General features: G+C 35.6%; 1 protein-coding gene across 4 annotated transcripts in view; it reads right to left on the bottom strand.

Moving 5' to 3' along the window:
• The window catches only part of HDAC1 (histone deacetylase 1), a 318,028-nt gene that overhangs the window by 29,129 nt on the left and 264,477 nt on the right, over positions 1-24,422 (bottom strand). For 3 of the 4 annotated variants that reach the window (XM_090378885.1, XM_090378887.1, XM_090378888.1), the window contains 2 exons: positions 14,074-14,125; positions 6,595-6,940 (listed from right to left, as the gene is read on the bottom strand). In XM_090378885.1, coding sequence (XP_090235011.1) covers positions 6,919-6,940; positions 14,074-14,125 — 74 coding nt within the window. In that variant the 3' untranslated portion in view covers positions 6,595-6,918. Of the gene's footprint in view, positions 1-6,594; positions 6,941-14,073; positions 14,126-24,422 lie in introns of those variants that run through there. The other variant, XM_090378886.1, reaches the window with a different exon arrangement.

Raw genomic sequence — 24,422 nt, 5'->3', positions numbered from 1 at the left:
GTGATGAAATTAAGGAAAAAAAGAAACTATGAGTTTAGTCAGATTGGAAATGTTGATGAAATCCAAGTCTTCTTCGACATGCTTTGAAATTACACCGTCAATGCTAAAGTTACTAAAGAAATCAAGATTATAAGCACAGGCTACAAAAAGCAGCATATCACTGTGATGCTATGCATTACAGTGATATGCTGCTTTAATCGAAAAACCTTACCGAAGAATGAAATTTTCCCCAAAGATGTTAATGCGCGTGCACAAAAAAAAATGGATGGATGTCGGCAGAGATTACGGAAGACTGGCTAAATGTTGTGGGGAATAGACATCCTGGAAGTCTTCATAACCCACCTAGCATGCTAGTACTTAATGCATTTTGTGGACATATGTCCGAACGGGTCAAAAATAAAATCGGGCAAAAACGTAGTGACTTGGTTGTGATTCCTGGTTGCATGACTAGTGAACTGCAGCCACTCGACGTTTCAGTCAACAAATCATTTAAGGATTACTTGAGAAAGGAATATGAATCCTGGCAGTTGACTGATAAGCTTCCATTGACACCTTCCGGAAAAATTATGAAAGCACCAGCATAAAAACTGGCAGAATGGGTATGAACAGCTTGGAAGCTACTCCTAGAAAGAATAATGCAGCACTCACTTAAAAAATGTTGCATCAACACCGATGCTCTCGATGGCTCAGAAGACGATATATTATGGGATACGATATATTATGGGATAATGAAGATAACGACGGCTCAGAAGAATCAGACTGAATGTGAAGTAGACTCTGATATTGACAGCTCAGAAGATTCAGAATGAAGTGATGAATAACACATATCTACTGATAAATAGTATTGTTGTCAGTAAATTGAATTCTATAAGAATAGAAATATATTTATATATATTTTAGTTTTATTTTTATTTTATTTATTTTTTTTATTTAGAATCAAAGCTTTCTTTTCTGTTGGTGGTACTGAAATTAAGGTGCATCTTAAAATCAACAGTGTCTTAGAATCGAAGAAATACGGTATTTACAAAAATGTTTATGCGATAACAAAACACTTATTTTGCCATTTTTTGCCTTTACATGACTAAATTGGTATCTCCCATACATATGCATTGGTATCTCCCATACATATATATGCATTGGTATTTCCCATACATATATATGCATTGGTATCTTCCAACAGTAGTCTGTCAACATATTTGGACTAATTTTCCCTAATATCAATTTTCCATTTGAGAAAAATATTGTGGTGAAACCTTCCATGTTCATTGGAGACAACTTCCAAGTCTTCAGGGGGAAATGTCTAAATGGGGATGTAGGAAATGAAGCTTTAACGACATGTTGCATCCCAACTCTCTGTATGGTAAAATTAGGTCATCCACAATTTCAATGTAATTTTGTGATTTCTCCTCGCCTAAAAAGTTCCGGCAGCCATTTTTGAATGCCTTCGAGGCTCTTTCTGTAGCATTTAATTTTTTTATGAACTCCTTATCTTGGATTACCGGTTTGATTTGCAGACCCACAAAAATTCCCCATTATCTTGGCCTCACTGATTCGAAGAAACTTTTGCCTCAAATAGGGAAACCCATCTCGTTTTCTATCCATCACTTTCACAAATATTTTTTTTATCAAACCTAGTTTGATATGCAATGGAGGTAAGTATATTTTTGACTTATCCACCAAAGAAGAATGTGGTACATTTTTCTTATCTGGTATATTTTCTTAACCGTCTGGGTATTTTTAAAATTTTTTTTTTACCCTCTACTGGCAACCCTTTGCTCGGCTGTCCTACTCGCATAAAAAGCAGCAGAATTTAGTGTATCCACCTAGCAACCCAGTCAACAAAGCTACCACTTTTAGGTTGGCACAGATATTCCATTTGTATTCTTGATAGCATATTTTTTGCAAAAGAATCTGTAGGTTCTCGTACATTTCCCTCATGTGAACTGCATTGCCAATGGTACAGTTAAATACTTATTTCCATTATGAAATAAAACTGCTTTCAAACTGACCTTGGATGAATCAATGAAAAGCCTTCCCTACTAGGTTACGTGCTGAAGACATAACTTTTTCATTAATTGATGGACACTGTTACAATAAACCAAAGCACAATCCATGGAGTAATAGGTCATTATGTTATATTGCCTCTTCCTATAAAAAGACACCTTGACATCCATTTCAAGAAGATTCCATCACTGAAGCCATGATACTAGTAATTGATCCTTGGTTTTGGAGAGGTGCAAATCTCTGACAAACACATTCAATTCTGACTGAGTGATTATGTGCAGCTTTACAGTATCAAGAGTTGAAAAGTCTGTATCTGTACTTGTTCTAAGATCTGTATCTTCTGAAGACCCCTTTTCCAATCCTGAATCAGAGTTAAGTCCATAAGTTTCTGGTGGCTTAGGCACTGACATTGTATCATTGAGTGGAACTGGTCTGTTGGGATACTCTACTTGTTTAGATTTCCAGGAAAAACAGGAAAAACTGGTCGTGCAAAAGTAACAATCATTTATGTAGTCTCGAAGTTCCCATCATATCACTGGAACAACAGGAATTGATTTATGACTACCTCTAAGCCAGCATGTTAACATCCTTGAACACGAGCTACAGGAATTCTCTGGAGCCCATACTTTATCTTGATTTTCAACCTTACATCCCAAATAGATGTTCATAGGCTTTCTCACAAGTTGTGACAGTGGCTTCCACTGCAATTTTAATTCCCCTTCTCCACAAATGTAGCAAATCGTAACAGACTTATTTCAGCAAGAATGAGGTACGCACACATAAGAAATTGTAGATTTTTATTTCTAATTTAAACACAGTTAACGATTTACACTAATGGACAACATTTGTTTACAAATTATTTCATTATAACACTTGTTCGCCACTCACTCTCTGAAACACACAAACTTTATGAAATATGAAAATAGTTGCTTGGTGCGGAACCCACTCAAATATATACTGGTAGAGAAGTTTCTAGAAGGCTCAATGTTTCTAGAGAAATCCATCGAAACTTCTAGACCCCCCCCGAAACATCCCGACCTTTCTTCCACACGTAATAACATTCTAGAACATTATTGAATGTTGTAGAAAGCTCCCAAGTGCTCTGGATGAATCAATCTCCAAAAACTTTTTAAAAAAATAAATTAAATAGATAAAATATATGGAAAAGATGATTAAACCAACTAAACGTCTTGGTTTTCAGTCATTAACCTATGACATTTTAAAACTGAGGGTTACTGAACTTTTTAATCACATATCAGAGTTTTCAAACATATTTCCTACAAGAATCTGTCAAAACTATTTCAGGGAGGAAATAAATGCCGACCAGAGTAACAAAAGTATAAGATAGGTTACTATACATGGTCATTAAAGCCTTAAATAAGATAATGCTTAGGCCACAGAAGCCACTGCTTTTTTCCCCCATTGATTATAAATCTGAATCCAGTGGATTTCATGTGGAATTTGTCTATGAAGTAAAGATATGGCAGATAGTGTTAGAAATTTTACATCTAAGCTGTTTTGTAATGCCATGAGCTTCTTAATGATGGCATTTAAGCCAACTTTGCTTAGCATTCAATAGTGGCATTTAAGATAGCACTGACCAAAAAAAAACTATTTTGAGTGTATGATAATAAAACATTTTGCTAAATATTACAAAAATGTTAGACACTTTGTCTATCTGCTAATGTAATAATAAAGTTCTTTTTGTAGGTTCTTACTGTGGTTTAGCTAGCTACATAACCTTATGCATTCAAATAATTAATATTGTAAAGGGTACTCATAATATTATGTAAAATGGCCATAGTCCACATCTCAAGGGCCTTAGTAGGAATATTACACTTATGGGCTAATTTTCGTGTGAAGCATAGAAATTGAGACATATTTCTTTTTTTGTGGCTAGGTTGGCATCCTGCATAATGAATGCTTCAGCTTATTATTTTGACATTAGAATTTCTTTTGCACATGCATGTGTGCACGCGCACACACATATACATACATACAAGTGTTTATAAGTAAATCAGTTTATTGCCAAATCAAAAATACAAAATGATATTTAATGATAAATAAATTAAAATAAAATAATGGCAAACCCACTTACACAGACTAGAGGGTTTACAGCAACTCAATACAAATGAGTGTCAATTACAACAAGTACTGATTACATTTTTCATGATTCTCACAACATCCTGGTCCCATATGTTACTGCCACTTAAATTTTAATTAATTTATTTATGGCGCTATTAAAAAAGAAAGAAAGAAAATTGAATTTCTTAAGTCTATACAATGAAGACCTGCAGAGTGGAAAGTAAATTCTTGTAATTCTCACTATGAATCAAAGAAGATTAGGCTATTATCTTTTCAATTAGTGTCAACAGTATATTTCAACTCTGCAATTCTCCAATAGCACCTCAAGTCTTGTAAGGTTAAATTGGATAGTAATTCTCTGCTTGGTTCAGTATAGGAAAATTCTGATTTGAGACTCAGCCACTTTTAGTTATTAGACTAATAACTAGTGCCAAAATCTGGCATTAGTAATAACAACGTACCACCCAAACAATATGTATACTACACACAGAATAAATGACATTAAGTATTTCCTGATTATATCCAGTTTGTATAAGTAAATTAGACCTATGTCGAGTAATCAACATGCCTTCATAATATACTGCCATGCATTTACACAATGCTATGTTAAGCTTCAAATCTAACATAACACACCAAGAATTTTACAACTGGATCAGCCAATTTAACTTCATTATTCAAAAATATATAAAAGAATCACAGGATTATTTTCCTTAATATTAATAAAATTAATATAGAAAGATTACCAATCAATTCCTTCAACTAACTGCCTTTGATGTCATTTTATAAAATTAACAAGCAAAATAGTGGAAATATTTCAAGAATAACTTCACTTTCCAGTGGCATCGAAATAAAATGTAAATGCAAACAATTCTAAAGTGGGTGCTGGAAGTGGCATGACACAAGCATGCAGTGTTCAAAAAAGATATGACAACTGCATACATGAAATTGAAATAAAATACTGCAAATTTACACATATTGACTTAAAACTGTTCTATTTCATTAAATAGTTTTTTTTGTAATAAAAACTAATAACTTAAATATAAACCTTAAATATATCCGACATTACAAACTGTTAATAGTTACAGATTATAAATTATAAAACAATTGAAAAATCAGAAAAATGTTTAAATTTGGAATATAAAATTGCAATCGCAATTTTATATTCCAAATTTAAACATTTTTCTGATTCCAAATATCGCTGAAAACTATAACTTGAAATATAGAATGACTAAGAAAATATTACAACCTATCAAAATTTTCATTATTAATATAACTTTTTTTCTACCCTGCCTAAAAACTCACAACAAAAAGCTAGCCATAAAATAAACTACAATACAAATATACAAACTACAATACAGTGAACCCCTGCTTTACGATATTAATCCGTTCCAGAGACACCATCGAATCATGAAAACATTGTAATGTGAGCCCAAAAACACATAAAGTAGGCACCAGTTAACATGATCACTGGTTAGCAGAAACAGCTGCTTTATAGAATCAAATTTCAAAAACCAACAGAAATCATTAAAATGCACTACACTTTATCATTATCGCATGTTCAATTATAAAAATCAGTTTTCAACGCCTTTGTGATATTTTTCTAAAGGGCATTTCTGGAGGTCACTACCATAAAATAAAAACAATTTGCAGTTTCCAGTTTATTGGGCTTTTCCGTTAGTGCAATGTATTATAAACGAGAAGTAAACGCGAATTTTATTGCATTTACAATAATACCAATAGCTGGAATTCTGTGGGATTTTGTTATTATGGTGAAGTGATTCCCCTTCACTGAAATCTTCAATTTAAAAAAAAAAAACAAATAAATTTTCAGAATCTCCTCTTCATTCCTATTTTTTTAAGGTTCATAAACTTGTTACTGGATATTTCACTTGTGCGTACATGTTAGTTGCAATTTGTGCATGCCGTGTTCTTTGATATTGATTGCTTATCATTTTTACTGTTTTAAATTTTATGACAAAAAAAATGTCAGTGAACACAAATGGTTAATTTTTATTTTTATAACCTGTGGAAAATATTCTTCTGATTTTCACGTATCATTTAATTTAGTTAATTGGAAAGACTATACTGTAAAATGCAAATTTGTGCTTCATGTCTTTACTTTTATAGCCTGTGGATAATATTTCTCCTATTTTTGCTTATCAGAATCTCTGTTTAATAGAATTAAATTTCAATTCACAAATGTGATCACAATGATCAGCATTGAGAGATCATGAATGATCAGCGTCATTCGTACAGAGAACAGTATTTTATGGAGAGTCCATCGTAAAGTGATTTGATTGTACAATAAACAAATCATATAGCAGGGTCCACTGAATTTGTAATTCTGGTTAAATCATAAAAAACTTCTACTAATATATCGCTACCAGGATATTTTGGCAGAATTCACTTGTAACTGTATATAATTACTATATTTAAATTTTATATAATGATTGTAGTTAAAATAATCTGCAAACTTTACATAATCTTATAAACTACTAATCCAATTAGAAAAATAAATACCTTTATGTGACCAGCACAAAAAAATTATATCACACTTCAAACTTAGAACAGTAAAAAACCAAAAAATAACTCATTTATTTCAAAACTATTGCTCTTTGCCAGAGCCCAAAATACACGGCTGCTACTTCAGTCAGCAAGGGTGTAATTTACAAGCCAGTGTCTCCACACTCTGAAGTGTACAACGGCTCTCACAATATTCTCAATGTTCCCAACCAGTTCTTCACATCCTGGGGATGTAACCACTTCATAAATCTTTACAAGTTCATCACCTTCAACACTAATGCCACTCGTGCACTTAGCAGTGGTTCATCAGAAATTCCAGAAATGCTTGCTGTAACAATACAAACATTTCAAATAATGACTTTAAATAGTACACAAAATTTGATGGAGATAAGCTCATTGTTGACTGTTACCACACATAAATATCAGAATGTCAAATATAATCATGTGCATTAACTACAACTGTTAGCCACTCATCAACATTCCATTTCCACCTCCAGGTAAAATATTATTAATGTGGTCTGAACACTGCTGTCTATCAGAGATTTATTATTATATCATATTTGCATATCTTACTTTTGGAAAACAGGTTTTTTTTTTAATCCAGACTTCATACTTGAAATTAAATTTTATATTAAACTACAACTACATGATTTTTTTTATTTATTTATTTTTTTTTTTTGTTAGTTGTTGGCGCATCAGCTTCTGTGACCATAATGCACCTCCCAAAGTTTTTACATTTACTCTGATCCAAGCCCGAGGCAGGATTCGAATCTGAGACCTTTGCGTTGCCAGGCAGGCACTTTACCCACCCAGCTATAGGATTGTTTACCTACAGTTGTAGGTATATTTTTTATTGTGTGGATTTCTGTTTAGAGTGGCTGTTAGACACCAGCTAATGATTATAACTGATTCAAGAAAAATTATATCACTGTAGACTTTGCCTCCTTCAGAAATGGCACATCAACCTTTTGTTTAGTACAATGCCCCTGCTGACTAGAAACATTAACACAGAAAAATTGAGATTACATTGTTCCCCTCCCCCACGATTGAATATTCCCACAATCGACACTGCTATGAGGAACTGGTACGTTAAGCATGACAAGTTAATTGGTTATAACTCTGTAAATCAATTCGTTCTCCCTTCATAATAGAATTTGATGGTTCTTGCAATGATATTGGGAGATATGATACTGTAAACCATACTACTTTGCCTATTTCTTCATCTTCAGAGATACTGAGAATTACTAGTAACTGTTTCAATATTTAAATGATGACTATCCATACAAATGCACGCATAATTTATTGCTAATGCATTGATAAAACCTTGAAAACAAATTACATGGTGTTCAAAGAAAGTGCATCACCTAGGAATTTCACATTTCTAACCCTTTTTTGCGATGGTATGTTACATTAATGACTAGAATCCTAAACAAAAGATATTTATTAATAGTTAAGGCAAAGCTAAGTAATATTTGACAGGTGCTGTCAAAATGTTCCAAAGTGAGCATTTGCATCCCTTAATACAACAGTTTTGGTAAACGGGACAATTATGGCTGAAATGTTATCAGAAATCCTCAAATTGCTTCAGTTTATCATTCTGAATGGAAAACAAAATGAAAAGTTCACCAGGTACAAACTAATATTTAGTTGAACTGCCTCTGGCCCTGATGACATCAGCACACCGTCGAGGCATTGACAAGATCAATTTCTGAAGATAATCAACTGATAGTTAGTGGTTCCAAACACAAATTATGGCTTCCTGAAGTTCACGAAGGGTCTTTGGTTACATTCTGGCAACTGCAGATTCCACACGATGCCAAAAGTTCTCTATAGGATTCAGGTCCGGGCTGTTTCCTGGCCAGCTAACAGTTGTAATGGACGGTTCTTCCAACCATTTTTTCACCTGTAACAAATGTAAACACATTACTGTTGAATCTCTAATGCAGAAATGTAGCTAAAGTAACTACAGGAGTGCCTACTTACACTTTTCGCCTGATGACAAGGAGGAGCAGAGTTGTCCTGAAAGATGCAGTTACTTGGCAGGTGGAAATCATCTCTAATGGTTGGCAGCAATTTGCCTTCCAATATAGCCAGGTAGCCATTGGCATTTACGGAACCTTTTATAAACTGCAGCTGACATGAAATGCAACCCCCATATCATTTGGCTGGTAGCAAATTTCACTGCAGACACCATACCGTCTGGATGGAATTCTTAACCACATCTACGGTGAATTGTTTGTCTCCCATCAGAGCCATGCAGGTTGAATTTCTTCTCATCCAAAAAAATAACTGACTTCCACTGCTTGGGGGGGGGGGTCCCATCTGACATGCTCCTTACACCAAATTAATTGGGCTTTTTTTCATTTTTTGTGTTAGGAGGGGCTTCTTCTTAGGACGATGGGCTACAAGTCCATTTTCGAAGAGGGGTCTTCTGACTGTTACTGCACTTGCTACCACTCCTGTATGTTCTTCCCATTCTCTTTTCAGCTCAGACGAAGAAGCTTTGCAGTTTTTAAGGCATAAGTGCTTCAAAACACGGTCCTGTTTTTGGCACAGAGACTCGTTTGAATCCAGTTCCTTTTTTTTCCTATCTGCAGAACCAGTATTCTTGAGTTCAGAAAGAAATCTACTCGCTGTCGACTGATTACGAGACATCTATAAACAATGTAATGAGAATATGCTTCCTCACATAAAGCAACAATAGCACTCTTTCTTCTTGGCATCAACTGCATGTAACTTGCCATCCTGACATGAGCAAGGAATGACAGCAACTCTTGCAGATCGTGCTTATATAGCTGAAGGTAACAGCCGATGCAATATTATGTCATCACCTACATGAATCTTATCTGATGCAAGCTGTAAGAAATATTGCCATATACTTACATTATTCGGACGACAATTACAATTTTAAGGGGTGATGCACTTTCTTTGAACACCAGTGTATATCCATGACTACTCCTTGTACCCCCTATTGGTCCCATAAAAAAATGTACATATACATGCATACTTGAAAAAGAGTTAGCACAACTAGCCAAAATTATTTCACAGAAGGATTGTTGCCCAAAAGGATTGTTTACCAGTAAAGTATGCCTTTAAACATTAGGATTTCTGTTTGAATTGCATTATTGTATTATATCATATATTACGCATCAGCTGATTATGACTGCATCAAGAAAGATACAGTAGCAGACTTTGCACCTCTTGGCAAGCTGTAGAAGCTTACTTTCTTGCATCACTTTCATCAGTCTGTGTAAGTATCTAGTACTAGTGCTTGCCAGCACTAGTACTAGATACTTACTAGATACTTAGGGATGTGTACACTGTAACTGTGTTGCAGAATTTTTTAAACACGAGTCGGGTGCCAATATGATGAAACACATATATATACCAATATATCTCTCTATATACCAATGAGATTTAAAATTCAAATAATAAAATATTGCTATTTATTTCATCCAACCTTTTATAAAGGTATGATTTGACTTTGATATGTTCAATCACAGTTCTCAATTACATGGCTGAAAGCAGCTCAACAGAAATACTGGAAATACAATGAGCAGTGCTTCTAATTATAATATTAATGGAGAGGTATCAGGTTGGTCTGTTCCAGATTTTTTTTTTTTTTTTTTTAATAAAAATGGTATTCAACATTATAATCATGACTGAAATGCTACATTTATTTTTTTGTATTTTTTATAAGTATTACAAATTGCTCTTATGTTTATTTGTTTGCAACTGTCTTTACCACCATTTGAAATTCAAAAATCACATCTACAGACAGTACACAAAATCAAACAACTTACCTTTTTCACATTTTATAATACATGGAAAACATGCAAATGTGTCTATATCATATTTCTTTGACATCTTCATCATATTTCACTACATCATATTTCTTTGGCATTTTCCTGAAGAATTTTGTCAAATTTTGCTGTGTAGAATGTGCATAGAAAGAAAATGCCCCTAATGCATAGTTAACATAAAGATCTCGTTTTTGGAAAAATGTATGTTAAATGAATGTAAGCTAGCCAAACATTAATTTCCCAAAGCATCTCATGAAACTTGCCATGATATGTTCCAAATATTTGAAAATAATTTGATTTCTCTAAAATTAAATAAGAACAAACTAAACCTCTTTGAAAAATTCGTTCAGGGAAAGCTGTTGAGCTATCTTCTTTTCATCATCATAAAGAAACTAGCAAACAGTGAAATCATGATGGTCTCTGACAACGTTACTGCTTCTTTCAAAACTGGGATCAAAACTGACTCCTATCATCTCTTTTAAACTTTGTGAATTCCCTTAAACTTTTTACGCTAAGGCTCTTTTGAGAAATACTGGAGATTTCATCACTCTCATGCCCTCTTCGATTTTCATTAGTGCCTGCAAGTCAATGAAATTATCGATTGTCAAGTTTTCTCTATGAGCCTCCAGCAACTCATTTACATCCAGGTTAAGGTTTTTTGCCATGAGTAAAGTTTCCTATTTGTATTTTTTGCATTTCTTGGAATCTTCAGTCATGGAATCTGCAAGCAAGTTTTTTTCTAACAACTAGTCCTAATGAATTGCATGGTTTCTTTCCAGTTTGCTTCTATGTTTCTTTCCAGTTTTCTGCTATATTTCTCCCAGCCATAAGGAGGTTATATTCCTACCAAAACTGTGTGTTAATTGTTGCTCCCTTCCCATCATTAGCAACAACAGCCAATACCATGGTTCTCACAAATAATAACTGCTTAAAGGTGAAAAATTATCCCTTGGTCTATAAGGAGAAGGAGGGATGTGGTGCATGGGTAAAGGAATACCATTTTAACTTGTGTGAGAATTCACAATACAAGAAAGATCACCAGGAACACTGCTGATGTATAACAATGTCTAAAATGGTATGTATTTTTGAACAAATATTTTCCATTTCTATTAAAAAACAGTGCCCAAACAAATCTAGGAAATCAGTGCAGCAATCTATGCTTTCTTATTCAATTTCCAAATCAGTGGCTCTAGCGAAATTTTTAAATGCTCATGGGTTCTTGCTATGATACATTAAAAGTGGCTTAGACTGGAACACACCAGTTGCATTAGGATTTACTAAGAAGAGTAAGTATTTTGCAGCTTTGAAACCACACAATTTCTTCTCATCATTTGCACTGTAATCTTCTTTCAGAATAATTCTGTTTCATCTGCGTGATTATCATTGTAACCCCCACCCTGCATCATTAATTTCAAAGAGCAGATTCTCCTATAAGTTTTATAGTATATAGTCCTGTGCAGATCTTTGAAACCATCCCCAATGAGGTGAACAGATATCGTTCTATCCATATTTTGTCTTTCCATTTCTTCCATTAGGCTACTATGGACACAACTGGAAGCAATTCTCTGACTTCCCAAACCCAATTTCACGTGTTTTGCTCTTTGCCTTCACCTCCACATTGTCTTTGCTTCAGATTAATAATGCATAACAAATACCACTCTCATAAATAAATAATTTTCTCTGTTTATACATGGGGATGATCATAAGGATTAGAAGTGTAGCAGAATAAACTGAACATAAGTATGGACATGTGGTAACAGAACACAATATACAGATCATTGGATGCATGTTAACAAAATGTATGGTAATTGTGCATTCGGTGTACAATTTAAAATTACAGAATACTGTTTTACATATTCAACGCATTCACGCCTAACTACACCTGAAAACCAATTGTCATCTGAAAAAAATAAGCAAATTTACAGAGCTGTTTAAAAAAAAAAAAAAACACATAATTAGGATGGATATTCTCTGTTGTAAATCTGGGCAGTTGGAAGCTACATTATATATTTCAGCAATCTTTTAAAAATGTACCATGGTATAAAACAAATTACATTTTTCCATATATTGTTAAATTAACATGAAAATTATGGTGAAAATCAAAAATGCCTCATGGCACTCATGTCACGGTTTAAATTTTTTTCAGTCACTTCACTAATGTTTAAAACTTCAGTGATGAAGAAGCTTAGGCAGAAGGCAGATAAGAGAGTTATATACCTCAGTAATAAAGACACAACAACCTATTTTTTTTTTAAAAATTTTCAGAATATATATTCCCTTGAGTTCAATACATCTTCATTCTGAGGGCGAAGAGATAATAGCTAGTGGAGGATGGGGGGACAGCCTTTGTTTCTAGCCTTGGAAAAAGTCATTTGCAGCATCCTTGAAATAGTCACCAAGGAAAACCAATTTCAACACAGGTGTTTTTCAAATGTCTGAAGAGCAAATAACCATCGGGGAACAATCCTGGCCTGTAGAGTGGGTAATTTAACTCATGAAATTCACAATCTCTCACAGAGCATCAATCTTTGTGGATTTGTGTACAGAAGCATAGTCATGAAGAAGGAAAACACATCCTGTCAATTTATCTTCTTATCTGTTCCTCAGAAGGCCTCTTAAATTATATATTTTACAATCATTTTATGAAAACAGCAGCACAGAAATATCCAACAACTGTTTTCTTATGTGACATGGAGTCTATCAAAACAATTCCTTCCATATCACAAAAAATGACATGTTCTTCCAAGCAGATGACTGAATCCTGAATTTCTTGAGAGAGAAAGACCTATGGTGCTTCCATTTCATGTACTCCTGTTTATTTTCCAGATTCCAGTGATGAATCCTCATTTCATCAGAAGTTGCTTGAAACTCGTGATCAACATCATTCATCTGTAAATTACATCCTCAAAAATTTGAGCACTGCAAGTAAGGATTCTTGGCAATCAACAAGAACTGACCCCAGATATGAACAAATGTTCATTGAAAATGGTAGTACCTCTCAGAAATATTATACTGCCTGGTCATCAGAGACACTACTATGTATTTCCTGCATGACCAAGTCTTCAATATATTTTTTGTCCATTTCTGGAGTTGTCATTTCTGTTCGACATCCCAAGTAGAAATCATTTTTGATTCTTGACCCAATTTAAATTGCTTACATCAAATGTTATTTCATCTGGTGTTTAGAAGGGGAAGCATCACCATATGCAAGTTTTGCATATTCCTGAATAACTTGTGGTCCATTTCCTTCCTGTATGTCAAAAGTTTTATGATGATTTGATGTTCCAGTTTTGTAACACTGATGTTTTTCTTTAATTTTTTTTTTCATACTTCACTTTATTGAGCTCAACCTATACACATAAGAAACAAATGTTTATGAAAATATGATAAAAACTTTCCTGCATTTGTGAACAACCTTTGGTTCGTCCTTCTTCGGTCAAAAATTTGATGATCGCCTGATACTCCAATTTTATAAGGAACAGAAGATTTAAAAATATCATTTATAAGATTTTCATAACATTGCAATTTTTTATTTGTGAAGCATACTTATAGTCAAGTTAGGTAACTTACTGAATACTCCATATATCACACACAAAAGTACTGTTCTCTTTACATATTTGTATAAATCATGGCAGTTAAGACACAATCCAATATTTACCCTTTTCCTTCTGATTTGTCTCCAGAACCATCAATCTTTCTATCTTCTTTCTCTATATATATATAAAAAAAAAAAAAATATATATATATAATAATAATAATAACAACAACAACAATTAGGGGACTTTGCCCCCTGCTTGCTGCGCTCGCTTCTTTTGATAAAATAAAATAAAATACTTACAGAAGCTTTTGACCCTGTGCGTGTCTCTTCCCCGGCTATGAATAGATAAATACGTTACTATATCTATATAATAATAGTGTAGATACACCATAGACAACTCTTGAAGAAAAACTACGATAGTAGTGTAAAAGGCATAATTTCATCTTTTTTTTTTATGAAAACCCCAAACACGAAAGGTATCAAAACCTATAGTACTTAGTACCGTGCATGGGTTGAAGGAGAAGTATGGGGGAGGGCGATGCCAGAAACTTTGCTCTAGAGACTAAACATGGGTTTCACCACTTCAAGCCTCCAATAAGCAAAGTGGTGGTATTTCACCGGTTGATGAAAGTCATCTACCACATGTTGTGCTCATCCTTTTCAACGAGTTACTATGTATTGCACTACCTCGAATAAGCAACGCTTCACTAATAGAGAAGACTATTGTCACTTATTCTTGGTGGGCACCACCACCTCCCAGATGTCACTGTTTCAAAGCTAGTTGGCTTTTCGTTGGTGGGTGGCTTTCACGCTACAATCATAGGTTTTCTTCAAGCATTGTCTATGGTATATCCTTTTCTTCTTCCAGTCACATAGCTCCCTGAGGAACTGTTGTGGCCACCAACAAATTCCTCCAACTGCATCAATCGTGTGCTATACGAGCAGCATCGCAAAGTCATGCCCAGAAGTTCACTGATCCCATCCTTCCACCTAGTTGCAGATCTTCCTTTGCACCTCTTACCCTCAGTTTTTCCTTCCATTATATTCTTCAACAGAAAGTTTTTTCCCTTCTTACTATATGACCAAAAAACTTGAGTTTTCTACTATTGATGCTATGAAGAAGAATTTTAGGCCTGCCAATTTTATTCAATACCCACTCATTTGTTCTTCGATCCAAGTAAGAAATACACAGTATTCTCCTGTAACACCAGATGTCAAATGCCTCAATTTTCTTCCTGTCAACTCTTTGCAGATTCTACCCTTCACATCCATAAGTGGCAACTGGAAAAATTAATGAATCAATGATTCTCAGTTTCGTCTTTAGGGGCAGATCATGATCTCTCCATAATTTTATCAGATCAGTGACTAACGTTTTAGCAATTGCCTGTCGTCTCTTTACATCATTTGTGCAGTCACTATTTTTATTTATTCTTAACCCTAAGTAATCAAATTCATCAACTTCTTCGATATCATGCCCGTTAACCTTCACTTTACTGGAATCGAGATTATCACCAATCACCATAATTTTAGTTTTACACACATTTAGAACCATCCTTTTTTTACTTGCTTCACATACTTTCCTCAAAGTTTCTTTAAGATGATCCTTAGAATTACCAATTAGCATAGTATCATCTGCATAACAAAGGTTTATCAAACCTTTGTTTTGATGCCGGCTTCTAAATCTTCCAAAGCTTTATGAATGATATCTTCGGCATAAAGATTAAAAAGGTGAGGTGACAAAATACAGTCATGCCTAGCACCATTACCTATTGTGAAAGAGTATGTTTCCCATGTTCGTTCTCACAGTTCCTTCCTGTTCGTGGTAGTAACTTTATCAGCTGAATTATGTGGATTGGGAAACCCATAATAGTCAGTTTCCCATAGTCTCTCATGATGAACACAATCAAATGCTTTTGCATAATCTATAAAATACAAAAAAAAGGCTGTAACATTCAATTCTTTGCATTTTTCAATAATCAGTCGTAGACTTAAGATCTGATTTCTGGTTCCTCTACCCCTGCTGAAACCTGGTTGCTCTTCTGGCATTTCTTCAAGTTTTCTTGAGGTTCTGTTTAATATGATTTTAAGAAGAATCTTGCTCGCATGAGAAATTAGGCTAATAGTCCTGTAATTTGAGCAAATTTTCAGATCTCCTTTTTTTGGTAAGGGGATGAAAATTGATTTTTTCCAATCTGATGGCCACAGTCTTGTTTCCCAAATTTTTACAATCATTTTATGAAAAAACTCGCCACCCTTCACATCTGTAGCTTTAATCAATTCAGCTTGGATTTCATCAATTCCAGGTGATTTGCCACACGTTAGTTCTCTGATGGCTTTTTCGACTTCTTCCTTCAGTGGACTGGTTCATGATCACACTCTTGAAAAGGGAGGTGGCAGATCATTAGGACCAGCAGGTGCTCGGAAGATCTGCTCACAGTATTCTTTTCACCTTCCTTTGATTGTGTTCTCCTCTGTTAAAATTTCTCCTTTGAAGTCTTTAATTACATTAAGTTTTGGTCAGAACTTTTGTCTTAAGGACTTAATTACATCATACATCATTTTAGTGTTGTTTCGTTTGTTGTGGTATTCGATTTCTTTACACTTTCGATTGATATAATCCTGTTTGTCCTGGCTTAAACAGCACTTGATGACTTTGCTCAGTCCCTGATACTCTTCATTTCCTTGTACACCCTGGGCTTCTGCAGTTCTTCTCTGTTCAATAAGTTTAAAAGTGGCTTCTGTAATCCAAGGCTTCCTGATCTTTGACCTTTCTCTAATGTGTAATTGCTGAATCCTTAGTAATGCTTTTTTGTATTTTCCCACATTTCCTCAGGCAGTATATAGTCATCTAGTTCTAAGAGAGCTTGAAAACGATTGCCTGTTTCAAGCATATAATCATTTGGAATATATTTTGTACATCCAATTGTCTAGGGAAAACCTTATTCATGATCTTTTTCAGCTTTAGCTTGAGAATGATGTGGAGTAGCTGATGATCACTGCCACAATCTACTCCAGGAAGTGTTTTTTCTGTGATTACAATGGAATGCCACCTTTGCTGCATAAGGATATAATCAATCTGATCTGATTCCTTATTTTATGATCAGGTGATTTCCATGTGTAGAGTCTTCTCGGGTGCTGCTGAAAGCAGGTGTTACATGTGACAAGACTGTTCAGATGACAAAATTCAATTAAACTTTCACCCTCCTCATTTCTAGCACCAAGACCAAACCCACCACATTCCGGACTAGAAGAAACTGTCTTGCCTACTTTTTCAAGGAAATCAACAATGATACCGTGGGGTCATGTTAGATAAACATAGTGTGTGACCACGCTTAAACAGAAGCTTGTTTTACCACAGTAAAACAAGCTTATGTTACGTATTTTTGTATTTGTTATGTATTACCACATCTCTCTCTTCTCCCATTTGCTGAATAAATATCATTAGGAGGAAAATTATTTTAATGTATGGAAAGATACTAAAATTTCCAGTTAAATGCAAAACATGGTAAAGCTACTTAATTTTAACAAACTGTTAAATTTCATGTTGGCATATTCCACACTACCCTAAGCACATTCTAAACTTTTGTAAAATTTAAATAGTTTAATGGTTTCTTAAAACAGACACACTGTGAAAAGTATTCCAATCTAAGTGGATAATAAGAATGTGACTAGGTTTTGACCTAGCCCTGGAGGTCCTCAACTAAAAGAATACCTCTAAACAGGATAACAAAACTAAAAACAAAGAGCTCGGTGAAAGATGAAATCAAAGACATGTTAAAAGGCTTGGTGATTTAAATATACAAGACTTTCAAAACCAATTAAAAAAATTCTTTGACTAAAAATAAAATGACACATGCAAAACTAAAAATCAAAATAAATATATGCTACCTGTACAACTAAGTATCTTTGTAGTATACAGGCTTCCTGCCTAATTTAGGAAAAAGTTATTTTCTGGTGATTCTGTGGGCTTAACAGACATTTTTAATTCTTTTCCAAAAAACCTCCAAAATCATTTTCAATATGAAAAAAAGAATAAAAAGTAATATCCACCATTTTTTTAAATTTTATTTGAAGTGTCCTTTTTATCTGGTTTTCAGAAGGGCAACAATCTAGTTTTATTTTTAGTTACTAGTGTTAATGATATTGATTATTTTCAATAATTACTGATGATATACAGTACTTTGCATTTGCCAATATTAAACTTTAGTTGCCACTTCTCAGCCTGTCTGCCCAACTTTTCTAGATCCTGTTGCAGAAGTATACTGCCATTAACAACACTGCCAACTTTTGTATCATCTGCATATTTAGCCTGATAAATACCTTAAGCCTGATAAATACCTTCATCAAAATCATTGATAAATATAAAAAACAATAATGGATCCAACACCGAACCCCCCCAGACACCCGGGGGGGGTTCGGTGTTGACTATCGGTGTTGTGGATTAATAACATTAATCCACAAAGAGCAGTGTTCATTGATTACCATACTCTGTCTTCTCCCCCTCAACCACTCTTTTATCCATTGTAGCAACTTGCCCTTAATCCCATACTGCTCTAATTTTTACAGTAATCTTCCATGTGCAACAGTATCAAAAGCTTTCCCTAAATTCAAGTACATGATATCAAAATTATTTTTTGCATCCAGTTCTTATGTACCCACATCATAGTATCCAATCAAATTTGTCAGACAAGACTCCCTTAATAAACCCATACTGTGTCCAAGCTATAACTGAAGCCTTGTTTAGACGAGCCTGCAATGCTTCTTTAACCAGTGACTCCATTATTTTTCCTGGAACAGAAAAACTAACAGGTCTGTAATTACTCGTGACATCCTTTGATCCCTGAACTGGGGATACATTTGCACATCTCCAGTACTTGGGGACCTCCCCTCAGTCCAAGGATGCTCTCATAATTATGGCTAATGGTTTGCTTACTTCCTTGCAGTCTCCTTTAATATGACTGGATAGATCCTATCCTCCCCAGATTCATTTCTTATGTTTAACTTCAGCAATTTCTTCTCCAATTTCCACTCAGTTATTACAAAATCATTTAACTCCCTGTTAGAGTTTACTAAGCTTCTGTCCTCCACTTCCCTACAAAATTCTCATGTGTGAATGTAGATGCAAAACACTCATCCAGTTTGTCAGCTATCTGAGCTGGATCATCAATAGTCAAACCATTGATATCAAGTGGACCAATCTGAATCATCCCCTTCCTTCTAGAGTTTATACAAGTAAAGAAGTCTTTGCATCCTTTGCCAAAGATTTCTTGTAATCTGCCTTCACTTGCCTAACCTCCTTTGTGACTTGATTACTGACTAACTTATATCTACCATAGGCTTCTCTTTTGTCTGATAATTAATATGCATCACATGCATTTTTTTTTCTCTGCCACGAGTGTCATTAGTTCATCTGACATCCATTTAGGCCTAAAACCTTGAACAGTATTTCTTAGTTGGTGCAAAAAGCCCACAAAGCCTATATGATGAAAGCTTTATCCACAAAACTTTCATCATATAGTCCCTCCTATCGTGTCTGGACAGATCTGCAGACATTTACAGATTCAAACCTAACTCGCGGCATTTTTTCAGCATAGTCCTATATTTCTCAAACAGATGTTCAGGTAGTATATACTAAATATCATTAGTGCTCACATGAATAATAATTATCTCTTTACCATCCTTAAAATTTGACAATCTGTTGGTAACATCATCAACTGTTACTCCTGGCAAACAATAGAAGCTTTGGTTTTAGACCACCTATATTTATTACAAAAAATATTACCCATTAGATTCATCCAACAAAACTAGATCTCCTTTGACCACAGCAGTCTGTTCTTGACTATTCTTTTCTCTGACCTGAATCGGGGGTGCATCACTTGGCAGGTCAGGAGATAGTTGAATCGCTGAGAAGCTCCCAGTTACATTTCTTTCTAGCATAAACATTTCTTTCTTCAGTGACTCAAATTCTTCTCATAATGCACTAAGTTTTAATTTGAGATAGGTACACTCCTTACATCGGTTGTAAAGAAAAGAGTCCCCAGATGCATTAGGTCAGACAATACATTCCACAGGCTATACAAATGATGAAGTTGCGACTCACACCGGAAATGCCAGTAGGCATTTATGTTTGAGTCCTGATTTCCCTGGACTTTGAGTTGTAAGTGGATTTTGCAGCAACCATAATTTAAGTAAAATTTGAACTTTGTAAAGATTACAAAACTAAAATTTGCAACATTTTACAGAATTGATGTTAACAAAATCACAGAAATTAAACTGTTGACAAAACGTCACTAAAATGTTAAACCTACTGAATGAAATTTACTAAATTTTTCCCAAAATATTGATAATAAAGCCTTAATAAAGAATATTAATCAGTTTTCCAAATACTTTATAAATATAAACTTACACTACAGAAACCCTTGCTAATATGGTTACAATTAATCTGGATGTTGGTAAACTGGATCAAAATACAAAAAATTCTATTCACCGTTGAGTACTTTGAAAGACACATGTGCAAAGAGAGATGGAACATACATTACATTGTCTTGCATATTGTTCAGTATCATCGTTGACTATGAGTTGGATTGATGTCATTGCTTACATTGCTTCATTTGCACACTTCTTTATATGTACATGTTATCATATTTTATAAAATTATGAGTTCTAAAGAATTTGGTATTGGCCAACAGACTGTGTCAGATATTAAAAAACAAAAAGAATCTATAAAGACATTTCTTTTCAATTCGATGTGGGAAGTGATAAAAGCAGTGTATCAAATAGACAGACATTTAAAAAAGTCAAAAGAAGTGTTGCTGGAATAAGCTGTATTTCGTAACGAATGGGCCTGGTGTACTGGGGTCCATGGTTTATAATAACATACACGTATAAGTTATAAATCCAGTTTAATGTAAGAATACAAATATATACTAAAAGTAGCTTTCGAGACGCATGTCTCTTCATCAACTGACATTTAAATACAAAAATATACAACGGATAAGTGCAATGAGCTGAGTGAGGCACGTTAATCATGCGTCGTTGTTGCACGGACATGCGCTGCTTTCTACTCCACTGATCATCTAGCATTAAAACTGTTGTCTCTAGGATGGGGTGTAGACGTATGCCTTTCTGACGATTTAATGCCTTTGGATTGTTTACTATGTTGAGTGACTCTAGCCATAGGCGGTGGCGAAAGTGTCGTGAGTGGTCTACTATTTCAAAGTCGCGTTTGGGGTCAAGATTGTGGTTGGTGGCCCAAAAATGTTCCGCGACCGCAGACTGGTCAGTTTCGGCAAGCCGGATTGCTCTGTCGTGTTCCATAAGGCGATCTTGGAGACTCCTTGATGTTTCTCCTATGTAGCAACTGTTACAGTCTCTACAGGTATTGCGATATACTACATTGCTGCGTAAGACAGGTGTGACAGGAGTCTTCACGCTGGAGACAAGTGAACGTAGGTTCCTGCAGGGTAATTGCACACATTTGATGTTGTAATTTCTAAGGACCTTCGAGATCTGTCCTGACACGCCTGGATAATAGGGAATGAAGGCGGACGATATACCGACTTGGTTCAGTGGTCTTGGGTTGGATGTGATTTCTTCTGCCTGTAATAGGCATCTGCTTAGCACATGGGATGGATAACCACATTTGGTTAGGTCCGCCTTCACACGGGAGATCTCGTTACGCCTAATTGTATCAGAGCTGGAATGGCTCCAAGCCCTGGAGAATAGGGTGCGAGCAGTGCTATTGAGATGGCTTGGTGCGTGGCCGGATCTGTAGTTAGTGAATTGACCGCACCACATAGGTTTGCGGTATACTGAAGTCTCTAGATGTGGGCCTACGCGATGCACTAGGACGTCCAGGAACGGGAGCGTACCATTCACCTCTGACTCTATGGTAAACTTGATGAAATTAGATAGGGAGTTGAGGTATTCCAGTAGTGCAGTTTCAGAGCCACGTGGTATTATGGTAAAAATATCGTCAACATATCTACACCATGTTGTAATAGGTGTAGGTGGGTTCCGGTGTATCTGCTCCTCCAGATCTTCCATGGCGATGTTGCCTACAACGGAACTGACAGGGGCACCCATAGCAGTGCCATGTACCTGCTGGTAGACTGAATCCTCAAAAGTGAAGATGCTGCTTGATAAGCATAGGTTGAGGGCGGTACAGATGTCATCAGTGGATAGTGATGTCCTGGATTGGAGGCTTAAGTCGTTCTCGAGGAGCCTTCTGGCGCAGTGCACGGCCTGTTGGACGGGAATTGAAGTGAATAAACAAATCACATCAAATGATGCCATGACAGTGTTGTCAGGGATTGAAAGGTCCTTAATGAGGTGGATGAATTCACTGCTATTTTTAACGGTGTGCGAGGTATTACCTATAAGAGGTGAGAGGAGGCGCGCGATATGCTTGGACAGTTCATACATTGGGGCACTGCAGCACGACACTATTGGTCTGAGGGGAATACCCGGTTTGTGGATCTTTGGTAATCCATAGAATTGCGGTAGTTGGCAGCCAGTAGCACGTAGAAGACGCTGAGTTGTAGTCGAGATCTTCTTATCTTTAAACCATGTGTGGACGAGTTTATTGACATGTGTCTCTAGACGTTTCAAGACCTTAATGGGTGGATCAGATAGAGGTTCATATACGTTTGGGTCTAGTAGTAGGGTCAGGGCTTTCTCTCGGTAGGTTGATCGGTCTAACACAACGGTCCGGCGCCCTTTATCCGCAGGAAGTACGACGATGGAGTTGTCTTTTCTTATAGATGATAGGGCGGCATGTTGACGATGGTTAAGGTTTGAGTAAGTTTTTCGAGTGCTGCGGAGGATTTCGGCAGTCCTGAAACGGATCTCGTTGGCAGTTTCTTCGGGAAGGTTGGTAATACTGGCTTCTATACCCATAGCGAGCTGTGTGAATGGAGGTTTGGATGGTATGACAGTGAATTTCATGCCGTTGGATAAGACATTCAGCTGTTTGATAGATAGTTGTTTGCTGCTTAGGTTCAAGACGAAGGAAGTTGTATCACTTGAACATGTGCTTGCCTTTAAGGAGTTAGCTTCTATGCTTAAGTTTATGAATTTGCGCTGTTGGCGTAAACGGTAGGTATCAGAGATCTGATTAGCCCGATGATATGTATAAGGTTCGTAAATACGATAGGCGAGACCTTACCTTGTAGATGTTGTAACAGTCTGGACTTTTACACTAATGCTAGATGATCAGTGGAGTAGAAAGCAGCGCACGTCCGTGCAACAACAATGACGCATGATTAACGTGCCTCACTCAGCTCATTGCACTTATCCGTTGTATATTTTTGTATTTAAATGTCAGTTGATGAAGAGACACGCGTCTCGAAAGCTACTGTTAGTAGCTATTTGTATTCTTACATTAAACTGGATTTATAACTTATATGTGTATGTTATTATAAAGCTGTATTTCAGTGGTATTCACAGCAACTATCAGGTGGTACTGGCATCGCATGCCAATGCCACCTGATAAATATATAAAAAGACAATACATTTATCTCCATCTATCAATGGATAAATGTATTGTATTGTCTTTTTACAGTGTTTAAATAATGGTTCTATGGTGATTTTTTTTTTTTTTTTACCTTTCTTCAGCACTACCTATATTTTATTAATCAAATTTTCCATTTATTTGTGTTCTAAGTTTTTGTTCTTTTAAAGTTATCTTCTGCTTCGCTAATCTGGATTATCGCTTAATCCAGATGACCTCTCCCCCAATTAATCTGGATTAGCGAAGGTTCACCGTAGTTTTAACCACTAGTGAAATTAAATTTAAGCTACCCAATGAAAGTTACAAAACGTTTTTTGGAATAAGTGGGAGGGGAAACATTGTTTTAAATGAACTATGATTATCCCCATGGGCTCACATCTGGTGAGTATGGGCTTGGCACACCCAGGGTCCTGAGCTGGATATCACCATTCTTATCTTTCTTGGTGATATCTCTCTCTCTCTCTCTCTCTCTCTCTCTCTCTCTCTCTCTCTCTCTCTCTCTCTCTCTCTCTCTCTCTCTCTCTCTCTCTCTCTCTCTCAGGGTAATAGGGAATTTTTTTTTTTTTTTTGACAGCATAAGCCTCAGGCTTCCTTGCACCATATGGCTAATAATAATAATAATAATAATAATTATTATTATTATTTGTACCAGCATGTTAGAGAAAGTACTAAGGGTGAGAATATTCTTGACCATTACTAATGAATCAGATGACATCACAGGGCTTAAAGTACAGGGACCAGTGTCAAGAAGTGATCATGCAAATGTAAGTTGGAAGATGAAGAAAGATGCTGTCGTAGTTAAAGGTAAAGGCACAGATTTTAACCTCAGAAGAGGAGACTTTGAGAGTTTAAGGTACTATATGGCATCTGTTAACTGGGTGGATTGCTGAGGGATGGCGAATACATTTGAATTATGGAATGCTTTAAAAGCAAAAATCACAGCAATGAATGCATACAT

Source organism: Mastigoproctus giganteus, chromosome 8, assembly GCF_048544385.1.
Source record: "Mastigoproctus giganteus isolate SK-2022 chromosome 8, ASM4854438v1, whole genome shotgun sequence".
Taxonomy (NCBI): Eukaryota; Metazoa; Arthropoda; class Arachnida; order Uropygi; family Thelyphonidae; genus Mastigoproctus; species Mastigoproctus giganteus.
The sequence above is the reverse complement of the archived record's forward strand: the minus strand, read 5'-3'. Positions and strand labels throughout refer to the sequence as shown.